Consider the following 12,265-nt stretch of genomic DNA (forward strand, 5'->3'; position numbering starts at 1 on the left):
GCGATATCAAGATATTATATTTATGGAAATTTTACTTTAAAAGGAACAAAGGAAATTCATAACAAAGTTTACTTACACAAAATAACATGTAGATGTAGAATTCAATACAGACAAAACAAAATAATTTATTACTCTCAATATCTTATCTCTGCTGTAAGTTACCAAATTACATCGAAGTTGGTTGCCATAAAATGTTGTCGTCATTACCCTTTGATAGCTTCTTCTATAAATACAATGAATCAAAGGTCAATATTCTGGCAATCCTTTCACCTCTCTATCTTGGGCACAAAGCATATCAGCACCAGGAAATTATTTTCTTCATATCAAGACAATCGACCCGTGCACCTGTACTCAGACTACATACAAAGTACACTATAAAACTACGCTTAAAATTTGCATAACAAAAGTCGCATGAGCTCAACATAGTTTAGTTACGCAGCGGGTCCTTTAACTGTGAAATAAAGAAGTGTAATTATTACATATTTACATCATTATTAAATTGTTACCGTGTGAACTCCGATGATAACTCATGCGCAAGTACAATCAAACCATATTATTTGTACATACAACTATAAGTAGTAAATGTATTTTGTTTGATTATAATGTTGTAGACAAATTACATTTACCTACATGATGCTAAAATTACGTGTCACATTAAAAATAAACCCAAATGTAGACTTAAAAAATACTTTTAATAAAATAGTCTAACCATATTATTTATTATAATATTACCCGTGATCTAAGGTGATCTACATATACCAACAGCAGCGGCTTGACCACAGTTCATGTCATTCTTAGCATTAGGTATTAGTAGCGAAGTCTACTACTTAAAAATTATAGTCCAAGAAATTAATGCATGCAATTGCAAGTTTGTTTATTTGGAACGCGCTTTTTTTTGTTGAACTATGGTAAGATGGGATCATCGTTTCAGCGATATATTAATGAAAGTGAACAGACAGACTTTCGCATCATTTTAATATTAGTATGGAAGTCTGAATTTCAGGTAAAACTGACTATTTGAGCACAAGTGGACAACACTCAACAGCCCACAATAAGCACTAAGCCTGTATCGCGAGTCCGATGGTCATAAACACAGAAACGGGCACAACACACCCAGAACCGCAGACAAATATTTGTGATCACGTGTACAAATATTTGCCCGCGCTAGGAATCGAACCCAGGACCTCCAAATAGCGAACATTTTCGGACATATAAAATATGATATTACATTATCTTGAAATGAACAATTCCGACGCCTCGGCGACTACGATAAGGGGGTCGTGCGTGGCATCTTCATATCAAACGCAGCCATTTTGATGTCTGTAAACTAGTGGCATCTTTGTCGCGACCTGCACTCCACGTCTTGCGCTACGCTCCAGAGAGTGACAACTTTTTATGAGAATTGACGTACAGCTGTCACATTTTTGAGTGTTTTTGTCCAAGTTCAAAACGAGTTGCACAACTGTGCGAAGTTGCGAGTCCAAGTGACTACTTACTGACTACTAGAGATTTAATGGTGCCGACGAGAACCACCAGGCTGAGTACCACGACTGGCGTCTGCAAGGGCTCCATTATTGGTGCCGGCAAAATTCGGAGTTTCTCCACTCTTGGAAATATTTTCTTCAATCTGTGTAAAGGTAATTAACATGCTGACCTTGCCTTTTTTACGTTTCATGTTTCGATTTCATAATGAATCTTACTTATACTTAGTTAAAAAAGTTGTTGATGTGATTGATATTTGTTAGCCAATCACACTTAATCTAATGAACAGAATTCGATAAATGTTACTTCACTGCGAAATCTAAACGATTATACCTATATCTATCTACTTATTCTCAAGTTTTGTATATACGCATCTGTGCACCTAGCTATTCAGCCTGATTGAAGAAACGATATGTTATTGAATGAATAGTTATTGTCACATACTTTTTTCAATCAGTCCGGATGGATTATCATGTAAGTAGGTACTTAATTTATCTCGAAAATTTCAACTATCTGGCATTATCCAAACCAAAGTTACGAGGATTCAAAAATACGACGAAACATTTCGAGAAAAGGGTAGGTAGTGCACTTGCGCTTCGCTTGGCTCGTCTTGGCGGGGGCCCTACCGTGCCCCCAGATAAATGCGAGGTGTGTTCTACATAGTCTATTACTTTGTTGATGTAGCTCAGACGATAATATAAAAATCTATATATAAGTCATGTGATATTGTTAGCTACAAAGATCACGATGACTACGTCACCATAAAGCTTCTACTAAGTACCTTGTGGTGTATCTGTTCATGGCGTGTGGTTCCGCCCTAGAATAGGACCACTCCACATCCTGCCGTGGATGTCGTACGAGGCAACTAAGGGACACAAAGCCTAGGCAGCTCATAGGTAACAATAGCATTCTCAAGGAGGGAATCTTTGAAATTTCAGTATCTTCGAATTTTAATACGCTGTTTTAATACCCTGGCTTCGCGGTGCGGCGGCGTCACAGTTCTAACGGAAATAGAGAGAGTGTTTGTTACATAAATTAGGTACCTACCTATCGACTGGTAGAGATCGCTTTAGCGAAATTCGCCTTTGTACCTTCTTTGATTTCTCTCTTTTGTACCTATATTTCACTTTTGGTGCAATATAAAGAGTACTTATTGTATTGTACCTACTGTACAAAATAAAGAACATAAAAATATGTATGCTGAGGGCATATGGCCGAATAAATACACCTAGACCCGGACAACATTGTGAACTACATTTTTGTTTATTCCAGCCTGTCAAGCCAAGACGATGGCCGCGATCCCCCCGTCCGCCTTTACCGCCGGCCGCATCCGAGAGACCCAGCGTCGGGACATGCAGCTAACTACCAACACCAAGAGCAAGGCAGATACCAAGTTCTTCAACATGGCAGCATGTAAGTTATAAAAAAGGAAACATATTTTATAAAGAAAATCAGAGCCGAAAATGCCGTCAAGCCTCTTTGAAAATACTTTTTTACTTCATTATCGGGTGTGAAGACTTCCTACGCCCTAATCGCTTTATTAGTATAAATCTCATCCATGGAAGATTATGGAGTGTTCCAATTCTAGGAAGCACACGCTTTAAAATGTTATCATGATCATTGGTCATATTTGATATTGATTGTGATTTAATTTTTAGGTGCAATAGAGTATTGTATCGACAGTGTTTGGATTGAGTGAGTAATGAAATGAATTTACGTTTCAGTCACGGAGCTGTCACCACTGAAGTACAACAGCAAGCTGATGAACAGCATCTGGGGGTTCTACAACCGGTACTCGCCGCATAATGTGAAGAAAGTGACGGAAGATTTCGCTTTCCAAGCGGAATTGCAGCAGTGGGTTATCCAATGTTTCCCCTATTTTCTTTTTTAAAATTATTGAATAGGAAGTAAGATATGGTGAATTCGTAGTAGTTGAATTAATGGACTAACCCTAAATCTGTAGCTTAAAACAAAAAAAAATGGTGGGAAAAATAAAAACAGAATGGGAATAAACCTACTGAAAAATAAATTAATTGCCTACCCGGGCCCTTTCTAAATTTATGAAAAACACAACTACAAGAATACAACATAGTAATCGTACCAAATGTAAAAAATCCAAAAGATGGAAACAATCTTCGCTCTCGTGAGAATTTCGGGATGACATAATATAGCTTATTTGCTATTCCTTCCAAATTTTAAGATAAGATTATAATAAGATTATCCTTACATATTATAAAACAAAGTGCCTGCCGCGATTGTCTGTTCGCGATAAACTCAAAAACTACTGCACGGATTTTCATGCGGTTTTCACCAACAGATAGTGTGATTCCTGAGGAAGGTTTAGGTGTATAATTTATTACATTTTACCTGAGCGAAGCCGGGACGGGTCGATGGTTTATGTACAAATTTAATTAGAAATCCGAGCGTGTTTGATTCGAACATTTTTATAATATAGGGACTCTGGGGTGAGATTTAAATTAAAAAAAATAAAAACAGAAAAATAATATCGAGAGACTTAAAGTAACTACCTAAAACAAAATATTATTTCCAGATCGGCTGTCAATTCCGGAAACAGGGCGGGCCCATTCACTCTCCCCGTATGTTCCCGCCCCTAGACGAGGCGCGGTTCTCTTTTAACAGCTGTCCAGATAAATAGTTTAGTTTTATACTATAATTAAACTTACTTACCAATATTTTAAAAATAAACGTTCATACACATTTACTCTGAAATATTGTTTAATTTATCTATCACCAAGCAAGTATTACTGTAAGCTCATAAAGCAGTGTTAACGCATTATTATGCAACTCCAACCTTGGAGTGACTACTTGAATATTTGGAGTTCCAAATGTCATGGGAAAGGGGTCCCACTTGTTCGACTTCCTTATGTCAATGTACTACTGCTCAGTAGAACAAATGGGAACAAGCGTTAAAATTATGTAATAAATCACACAAATAAAATTGTAGTGTCTATAATTTTAAAATAACTACTTTTTAAAAATTTTATATTGTATAATAATTTAATTGTATGTGTTTGTAGTTTTTATTTTACATTTTTTATTTAATCTGTATCTTTTTTTAGGCCAATCCGATGTTGATGGGATTTTCAATGCAACAAAAGTTACGGAGCACCACATGATAGAATATAGGATTATTTTTATCTCAGAAATTAAATAGGTGGTGCAAGTTTGTATGAAACTTCGACATTTTAAAAGTTAGACACATTAAATTTAGTATTTATGGACTTTGACAACTCCATCCCTACAGGTATAAATAGGGGGTCACAAGTATCCACTTGTGACCGTCCGTGTTTACATGAAATAATCCTACTTAGACGGCGCTACTCCTTTCGCCGGCTCCACACTATCAAAACTATGCAAACTCCGGGTGCAGATGTACACAATAACTATTACAATTTGTAGAAAAATTAAATGAAATGAAATAATATCGGATAATTTGTGCAAATAAATAATACACTATTCAAGAATATATTTTATTATCTACAATATTTACAATCAATTTACAATTTGCTACATTAAAAAACAGGAAAATTTAAATTGACTAGTAATATTTCTTTTTAAATATCTAGTTTTCACATGCTATTATAAAATCCTACTGCATTGGTCTGCAATATGTCAATGATCAATCTACCCAAATTCATTGCAAATTTCGCTATTACCGTGCCATAGAGACCTATGCAAGTCAACTTGACATGATGTGGACTCGTACACTCAGTGAATGTAGTGACATGTTGATTTGCTATTTAAAGCAGCCACAAATAAAGAAATTCAAGGTAAGTTAACTTACTTGTACTTTAACTCTCTTGTTATACTTATTTGTGTACTACTAGTTCAAATAGAACAAAAGTTGAAGTTGTTTTTGTGAACATACAAGGATAGCAAAATATAGGATGCATGTACTAGAAGTTTTAATTTTTTCCACTTTAGTATCCTAAAATTAGTTAAAATGATAAATAGGGTAGAATGATTTTTCTTATTGAGAAACTATTTTATTGTTATTATTTTTGTTGTTAGTATTGTTACCTGTTGTTATTATTTCTATTATTTTAGTCTAATTTTATTGAGAAACTTGCACCACAGGAGCATCCAAGGTCTGCATTAGGGTTCTGAACAACTCTGAAAGCTGATCGTATTAACTCTGTATGGTAGTCGATGGTTGATCCTTTGATGTACTCCAGAGATGTCTCATCAATCACTACCTTCGCACCATCCTTCTCAAAAACTCTGGAAATTAAAATTAGACTTGATAATGAATATGCCAATTTAAAGAAATTAATTATTATTTTGACTGCAGACCTTGTGTGAACAACAGAACATTTTGTTCAATCACATGCCACACTAACATTATTGAGTGAAATGCCTACTGATGTGTTTTTTGCTGTCAATATGCTATACCATGGGAGTGTTACTAGTGACTCATAATTCATTATTCTTTACTAATAAATAGACATAATGTACACAATAAATTGTTATATAATATAATGTTTAATGAGGTAAAATATCATAAAAGTCAGTCATCAGATGCTTGTAGGGGACATGAATACTGACAGTAATGATACCAGTGTTAGCAATATCACACTTGAAAGGAAAATGAGGTAACACAAATACATTTCCTTTCTTTTTTTTAGATCTGAACAGATACACTTTAGTAAGTACTAAATTCTCCTAAAAACAGGAAAGGCATATAGGCTCTTTACCTACTTTTTACGATTTTTTAAAGAACATGGAAGATGCACCAGGTATAAAAAGCATGCAAATACAGTAAACATTATTTCAAATCTTAAGACAACCTAATTGTTAACCTTTTGACTCATTATGAAAACTATACATTAGTCAGCATAAAGCTCAATGTAAACACAAATGTTTCCCGAATTGAGGTTCATAAACTGCTAGCATATTAGAACAACATACCTATCGTCCTCAGCTATTTTACTGTCCAAATCAAACTTATATTGAAATCCAGAACATCCACCGCTTTCAACAGAAAGCCTCAGAAAACTATCTTTTCTGTCACATAGTTGTTTTAATTTATTAACACAGTTGTCGCTGATTGAAACACCTTCTCCTGTTGATAACGACGTATTGGTTTGAGTGGAATAACGACATCGTAGAACGTAATAACTCATGGTTCTAAATAAACTCGAAGATCTGAACATTTCTACAATATTATTATTATTTGTATCTTATTCAATGGATATGATTTAAAATGGAAAATTTTAAAATGTTTTCATGATAAAATGTACTCTTGGATAAAGCTAATAGGTAGATAGGTAAGTATATAATAATTTTATCAATACCGAACCAAACAAACAAAACCCATTGGTATCATAACACCTGTGCTGTCTGCTGTGCTGCTGACTGGCTGACAGACTGTCAGGTCAGTGACAGTACTGACTTTGATTTGACTTAACACTGACAGTAATTACTTGAAAATTATAATACTACTACTAAACCGCTGATAAAAGCGTGGTGATTTTTGCCTATCCACCAAAAACATCCTGTAAAAATCTAGCCAAGTTTCAATGAAGCTGTTTAGTTCCTCTATAAAAATAATGAAAAAAAAAGTATGATAGCTATGAATAGGGAGTATTACTGCACATTTATCCCAGCAGAATACAGCACTGTATGTTAGGTACACAAAAGCTTTGCCGCCTTTTGCTATGTCGATTAAAATGTTTATTTTAGAGTAGTTTATTAATCCTTTCATGTAGGCATTCGTTTGTGAAAATATGTAACAATGTAGTATATTGGCATATTGGGTGCCGAAATTGGGAAAAATCGTTTTCCATAAGATAAAAAAACTTCGAAAACTATGGGATACGCCACACACTGTAAAATTTTCAAACCAGTTAACTAATGTTATATACAGTGTTATATGTTAGTGTTGTAAAATAGTGTTATTCTTTTCAGGATAATCCACTACTTCTCCTTCCTTTTTCCTTTAAACTCGCACCACGATTGCGTAGAAGGTATTTTTTATCGTAAATCAGCAACAATATTGAAAATTGGCGCCTTTTGCCTCCATTGGCAATGTTAGTGTACCTTAGTTGTACCATAGCGCCATCTGCGCTGAGCTTTGCGTAATATTGGAATGGAATGATAAAGTCAAGCAAGTTTTTGGTTAGTTACTGCGATAAAGTTACGTTACCAATATATATAGTACCTACTATTTTTATGTGACTTGGCCGTTGACTATTATCTATTATTACGTTTATCTGTATTACAACAATCTATTTTTCAATAAATTGTATAAGTAAGTAGGTACTTGAATAAGAAAAAAAAACTAAATCTTACTATAAATAAAATTGATGTGTTGGTTATCGTGTTTTCCTGTGTGAATCACACTATGTACCCGGCACGGTGCGAAGGGTACTAAGCACAGTGACAGCACAAAGATGACAGGCACGCGGCGCATTGTGCCCGAGCTATAACGTTCACTTTTTTCCTGTGAAATTGCAAAATGGTAATTCATTTCTTCAAGCTTCAAGGGATATCGGCCTGAATATTTCAAGTAAATTTGAGCTTTATACGTGTATGCATTCCTGAGAAAAAAGAACAAAGTGATCCTATAAGCGTTCCGTTACGGAACCCTAAAAATGATAAAAATAATAATTTTGTCATTTTCTACATTTACAATATGTAATAAGGAATTTTCATAATTTTTGAATAGTTATATCTCTGCTTGAATAACTTTATTTATTCTATGTTCTACCTGAAAAAGTTACAACAAATGGACAATTTTAACAACAATAGTCAGGCCAATACTCCAAGTATTTTACTTGGAGTATTGGCTTTCTTCAGCCTCCATTGTAGATACTGTCTTGACTGTTTGCTTTTAACCTAGACTTTTTGGACTGAAACTGGACGTATTTTGTCGTAATCTGGATTTTATATCTCTTTGGAGACTGTCGAGTAGGTAGCATTTGCCATGGAACGTAAAAAAAAAAGTACAAAAGAATATTGTATTTTGTTTTACCCATATTTTTGGGGTAATTTTATTATACTGCAATACTGGCTTTGTATCTTATAAGTGGAAGTGAGAAAGCAATACGCCATAATGACAGAGAGAGAGCATTTCAGGGAGAGCTGGCCAGCGGACCGCTATATCATCCATTCAACGTTGTTTTACTTTTTAATTTTATATATTTATATTATGAGTATTTTTACGTTTTACAGCCGTTATTAAATCTTGGAAATAATTCTGAGGATCTCATTAAAAACTTTATAAATTGGATTAGATATTGATCAATAAAATTGATTTTACCTAAATTTTATTTACATGTCTTAATCGATTATCTATTATTATTTATATCAACGATTTTATAATAAAGTAAATGTATTATTGCAAATTATATTAATTTGGATTTAATTTAATGGTAATGTGATTTGAGATTCTTGTTGCTGGTCACCCTACTCCACTTTGCGCGGCAGCGGTCAGAAGGCGGAGCTTATCGGCAAACTCGCGTCGAAGCTGGATTCACTGTCAATTCGAGAGCTGCGAAGTGTACGCTCGCGTCTATTACGTGGTTTGTTTATAGTGAAGTGGATTTTGTGATGAGATTATCGAATGTCGTGAAGTGAAAGATAGTGTTGTTTTTATTATAAAGTGTAACTCAATGTGTCCTAAACTATGTTTATCGTTTATTAAAAGTGATAAATCAAAATGTGTGAAGCACCGTTGTGTGCAAAATTGATTTTTGCCACGTAGTGACGCGAACGGGTAATGATTCCTAATGTGGAGTTCAAAGCAAGATGGTTAGAGAGACTCGGCATCTGTGGGTTGGAAATTTACCCGATAACATTCGTGAAGACCGGATAAGGGATCACTTCAAACGGTAATATTTAGGTTTTTATTTTATATCAGCTTTACAAGCCCTCAGACAGAACAGTTTCAACGCAACTAAATTAACAATATTTTAGTTATTTCATTACTCATGTATCTACTAACAAGTCCATATTATTTCCTGCTTAATGATTTTTATAGATATACCGATCTTTTTGGCATGTCTAATGGATGCTCGGTGTTGGTGAACATTAATACCTAGGTAGGTAGGTACATAGTAACAGAAGAATTGTCGAAAATGCCACAATAAAAGCAACGAAGTGCAAGTGGCAACTTGGCCGCACGAAATTCCGTCCGAGCCGGTCGGCTCTGCAGTGTCGTACGGCCCGGCTCGTTAATGACGAGTCGACATGTTGCAACGTCGCAAGACCGAAGTCGAACGCGAGCGCTTTCCAATGAACTGGCTTTGTATATTGTCTTGTCACTGGTATGTCCGCTCGCAAGGTAGATATCATTTACAGTTGAAGTTACTCATATCACATTGTACTATAGGGAGGCTTAAAACAAAAGTTATTTTTGTCTGTTCATTATCGCTGTTTGAAACTACGCAACATGACGCTATTTACCATCAGTCAGTAGATAATCTAGGTTATAAAATTGTAGATTATTGCGTTTTCCTGAACTATGCTCTCTCCTAACATTTTTCATATATTTTTTAGTTAACCCATCACATTGTCTATCTCTCAGTTTCCTAATACCGCTGGCTTTGTCTTGTCAGTGTTGTGGTCGCCATTATACCTACCTAGAACCGGCTCTAGGTTTGATATACCTATAAATTACACTACCGGTCGAAACTTGAGCCCCCCGCCCGACAGACCAATGAGTTGGTCTCTTTCGATATTTCAGTAACAGAAGTCTGTCTTTAAAAATAGCTGTAACTTACATGTATGAATGATGTAGGTAGTGTGCTTATTGTTGTAGGTAGGTGCCTACCTACATTGTTAATTCGTCTCTTATAAATTATGTGGCAAACTGACATAAACCCACATAAGCTACAGTTTGTCTGCATTGATATCCCAATCTAATTACAATCAGCACTAAGATGTCATTATCATCAAAAAACAACCTACCTGTAAAATTTTCGTCTAATTAGGCATGTAGTCATATTGCTTTTCACTCCAAATTGGCACTCATTTAATGCTTGGGCGTTGTTTTTGTTTATTTTTTAAATAAATCAAATCATAGCAAAGTTAAAATAACCTTAAATTCCACAAATTATCCAAAGAATAATGGTAATAAAGTATCATATTTTTTTTGGAAAAATAACACTGGTTTTGTTAAGTCAATTCATTTCAATAAATTTTAAATTCAATTCTGCAACTATACTGCATTCACATTTTTAGTTAATTGTGAGTTTATGTTATAGCATATACTGTATGCCATTGTAACCAGTACTATAAAGATGTTACTTTTAGCGTTTCATCCAGAAGTGGTGGTCAAATGCTAGTATATAAGAACCATAATCAGGATTGTGAATAATATTTGTTGGAAAAATGCCTGTGAAGGTGTAATTTCTGAATAAACTCATTTTGATTTAGACCGCATAGGTATGATGCAATCACTTTGAAACTGGTTTGAAACACATTGGCAATCAGTTGTATATTTAAACTTACACACATCAAAATGAATTGACATACAGTTGTTATTTTACGAAAAAAACTATTGAAACAAGTTGCAAATCAATGTTTTCAAAAGGGTTTCGTTGCAGTTTTGTTTCACGAGACGACTGAACCAATATACAAAGCAACTAACTTACTCGAAAACACGTGAATGGCATTCATTTAAAGAACTGGGATTAGCGTAAACTTTCATTGGTTTTATCCTCCTGTTAGCTAAATCTCTGCTGTTAACACCTGTTAACATCTCTTGACGGGAATCAGTCCATTTATTGTTGTTTGTCTCTCATTCGAAGTTTACTTATACTAAAAACTATAAAAGCCTTCTCTACCATTCAACGTTACTTGCAAAATTCCCCTTATGTTGTGTAAACTTTTTGATTGATAATGGAATGAATGGTAGATATGATGTGATTGTGGACACACTATCCGTAAATATACCTATATCAATGTGATTTCGATTGCTGCATGCCATCAATGGAAATAAACACGGATTGAATTTTACTACTAGCAGTAGCAACGCTATGGAGCGGAGCCCCGCTCTCATAGGAAGTTCTGGATAAAAAGTATCCTACTTATGTGCTATTTCGTGTACCTGTACGTAACAAATTTTGATCGTTTGAAATGTTGTCTTTGTACTACCAAAGATTGAGTAACAAACAACCTCATATATATACGTCGAAACTTTCGCATTTTATAATATTAGTTGGATAAAGTATGAATTATCATTTTAAATATGTGAAGAAATATTTGACTGGTTTTCTGCAATCTACATGTCCAATTTAATATACCTAAACTGCTTCCAAAAACATTTTCTAGAAGTACTAAAATCAATAGAGTTCATAAATTAAGTAAGCAATCATGCTACTTAATCTATGAACACTATTAGCTAATTACTTATATACTCACCGCCCTTTTGCAACTTGTTTACTAATGGCATGTGTAAAATGTCACTGTTTGCTGTAGTGTGAACTTTGGTGGCAGTGTGCATTGACAGAGCAGCTGCATTCCCGTGTCTAAATTTTTTGTTATTATTACCTACCGCCCTCTAAGTCAGCTAGGGCGTTATATTCAACAATACAATGTTTTCATTTTATTTGCTTTATTTACTATCTTGCCGTAGCAAGCAAGCTTTATTTTATTAAAGTTTAAACCAATTACGTGTTATCATTTGTAAGACTACCTCGGTGGCGCAGTGGTAAGGTTCTTGCCACTGAACCGAGAGGTCCCGGGTTCGATCCCCGGTCGGGTCATGATGGAAAATGATCTTTTTCTGATTGGCCCGGGTCTTGGATGTTTATTTATA

General features: G+C 34.7%; 3 protein-coding genes across 7 annotated transcripts in view; 2 read left to right on the top strand and 1 right to left on the bottom strand.

Moving 5' to 3' along the window:
* The first annotated feature begins 1,312 nt into the window (after nt 1–1,312).
* Nucleotides 1,313–4,212, top strand: LOC128675241 (uncharacterized protein). Its single transcript, XM_053754531.2, has 4 exons — nt 1,313–1,637; nt 2,755–2,895; nt 3,207–3,336; nt 4,034–4,212. Exons 1-4 carry the CDS (start codon nt 1,514–1,516, stop codon nt 4,095–4,097), a joined length of 459 nt encoding a protein of 152 aa, XP_053610506.1. The 5' UTR covers nt 1,313–1,513; the 3' UTR covers nt 4,098–4,212.
* Nucleotides 4,213–5,440: 1,228 nt separating this feature from the next.
* On the bottom strand, nt 5,441–6,863 carry LOC128675242 (uncharacterized protein). The gene is made up of 2 exons (XM_053754532.1): nt 6,412–6,863; nt 5,441–5,724 (listed from the first exon to the last, which is right to left on the bottom strand). Exons 1-2 carry the CDS (start codon nt 6,654–6,656, stop codon nt 5,547–5,549), a joined length of 423 nt encoding a protein of 140 aa, XP_053610507.1. The 5' UTR covers nt 6,657–6,863; the 3' UTR covers nt 5,441–5,546.
* Nucleotides 6,864–8,964: 2,101 nt separating this feature from the next.
* LOC128675243 (protein split ends-like) overlaps nt 8,965–12,265 on the top strand; it is a 75,353-nt gene continuing 72,052 nt past the window's right edge. For 4 of the 5 annotated variants that reach the window (XM_053754534.1, XM_053754536.1, XM_053754537.1 and 1 more), the window contains exon 1: nt 8,965–9,335. In XM_053754534.1, the coding sequence (XP_053610509.1) occupies nt 9,253–9,335 (83 nt within the window). In that variant the 5' untranslated portion in view covers nt 8,965–9,252. The remainder of the gene's footprint in view (nt 9,336–12,265) is intronic. The other variant, XM_053754535.2, reaches the window with a different exon arrangement.

The sequence above is a fragment of the Plodia interpunctella genome, chromosome 14 (assembly GCF_027563975.2).
Source record: "Plodia interpunctella isolate USDA-ARS_2022_Savannah chromosome 14, ilPloInte3.2, whole genome shotgun sequence".
Taxonomy (NCBI): domain Eukaryota; kingdom Metazoa; phylum Arthropoda; class Insecta; order Lepidoptera; family Pyralidae; genus Plodia; species Plodia interpunctella.

Bases quoted from the DNA above. Each gene is read 5' to 3' on its own strand.
- LOC128675241 (XM_053754531.2), top strand. From the start codon at position 1,514: ATGGTGCCGACGAGAACCACCAGGCTGAGTACCACGACTGGCGTCTGC. The intron at 2,896-3,206 runs GTAAGTTATAAA...TTTACGTTTCAG, and splicing joins GTTCTTCAACATGGCAGCAT to TCACGGAGCTGTCACCACTG. The intron at 3,337-4,033 runs GTGGGTTATCCA...TATTATTTCCAG, and splicing joins TTCCAAGCGGAATTGCAGCA to ATCGGCTGTCAATTCCGGAA.
- LOC128675242 (XM_053754532.1), bottom strand. From the start codon at position 6,656: ATGTTCAGATCTTCGAGTTTATTTAGAACCATGAGTTATTACGTTCTA. The intron at 5,725-6,411 runs GTATGTTGTTCT...TTTAATTTCCAG, and splicing joins AAAATAGCTGAGGACGATAG to AGTTTTTGAGAAGGATGGTG.